This window comes from Sphaeroforma arctica (genome assembly GCF_001186125.1).
Source record: "Sphaeroforma arctica JP610 unplaced genomic scaffold supercont1.423, whole genome shotgun sequence".
Lineage (NCBI taxonomy): Eukaryota > Ichthyosporea > Ichthyophonida > Sphaeroforma > Sphaeroforma arctica.
In genome coordinates, this window is record NW_014040135.1 from 15,952 (window position 1) to 17,581 (window position 1,630).

At 37.6% G+C, this 1,630-nt stretch overlaps 1 protein-coding gene across 1 annotated transcript in view; it reads right to left on the reverse strand.

The window, feature by feature from the left end:
* Positions 1-1,007, reverse strand: part of SARC_06107 (prefoldin, alpha subunit) — a 3,895-nt gene extending 2,888 nt beyond the window's left edge. The window contains exon 1 of the mRNA XM_014299998.1: positions 654-1,007. Within this exon, the coding sequence (XP_014155473.1) occupies positions 654-773 (120 nt within the window). The 5' untranslated portion in view covers positions 774-1,007. The remainder of the gene's footprint in view (positions 1-653) is intronic.
* Between the last annotated feature and the right edge of the window lie 623 nt (positions 1,008-1,630).

The window sequence follows — 1,630 nt, forward strand, 5'->3', positions numbered from 1 at the left end:
ACACACTACACACATAACACACACACACACTAACACACACACACACACACACACTACACACACACACACACACACATATATATATATATATATATATATATATATATATATATATACTCGTATAATTGTGTTCGCAATTATATAAATTTATGTACACTGATGCACTCATTATTATATACATATATCAAGAGATATTCGGACGTGAGAATTTATGTACCACCGATATACTGATCAATATTTTTATTCGGAATAAACGTACATGCCGAAGTAGATCATACCAACACCGAGATATAGTTTCTAAATTGCCTGATTGTAAAATGAAACGCAAAATGTGTACGTTACTCAATGATTATATACGACCACTAGCACATAGAGCTGTCAGTCAAGTACATACAGCATATATTTGGTCAACGAGCATAAATGGCCTGTAATAGACCTCCAACCCCCGTAATCCAGAGTACATCGCACTTTAAACTGTACAAATAGCTTTGAAATTCTACGCAAGATCCCAAACGCCTACTGCAGCCTATATAAGTCGTACGTCATGTCCGCATCGATTGAAGCGTTTAAACTGATACTGAATCGGTCAACTACACGGCCAATTTGGTCAGGAACAACTAGAATAGTTTAAAAACGCCACAACTACTACACACCTTGTCTCGTTCTACCAGGAGTTTGCGCAGGTCCTCTCTGAGTTGTTTGTCTATGAAGTTCTCATATCGATGTACAGTTTCAGGATCGAATTCGGGCCTCGCCCCGTCTGCTGGAGGCATTGTTCAACTATTATATTAAGGTTTATACCAGTAGTATAACAGCGTTTCGGAATATACACGTGTAAATGCCGTGTGAAACTGTAAACGACCCAATTGAGGTTGCTGAAGATCCTACTAAGGTAGGAAAATATGTATAGCAATATAAATAGCTGCAGATTCCCGTACTTTTATGTATGGGCTGCCTGTAATCTGCTTCACATGTGAGGTTTATTAGTGTCCACATACGCCACCGCGCATACGCTTTGTGTATAAAAAATGTTTTTATTTTTACTCAACACAATTGTATGTGTACCCCACATATTGTAAAAATCAAAATATAGTTGTTTTTAGTAACCGATTAGGGCACGTGAAAGTTGGGTTCTTGGGTTCTAATGGCAGATCCGTAACCTCTCTAGCGGCATGCGGAACCGGCGTTTATATGCTCGCAGTCCACACGCCTCTACAACACACTTCACATGCGAACAATCCTGTGCATCTGATAAAGCGTCCACCGTGGCATGCGACGATATAACTAAATGTACGGTTCAAGCTGTAGGTACAATAATGAACGACGGTGCGAGCGTTCAATATGACTATATGCTCAAAAATATATTGTTAACGTATATAATCAAGACTTACGAGAATCATGGCAGAATATATACAGTTATAAAAACCACGCCTGATCTATTACCATCCATATCTATATCTTAATATTAACGAACACCCGATTTGTATTTAGACTACACTCACAGGTTGACAGAAAGGTTCATACAGTATTGAAACAAAAAGCACATCGCTCTAGAGAGTGGACATATAGCATAAATAGTTTTCTAGAGAAAAATTACAAGATTTAATAAACAACATATATATTTATATAA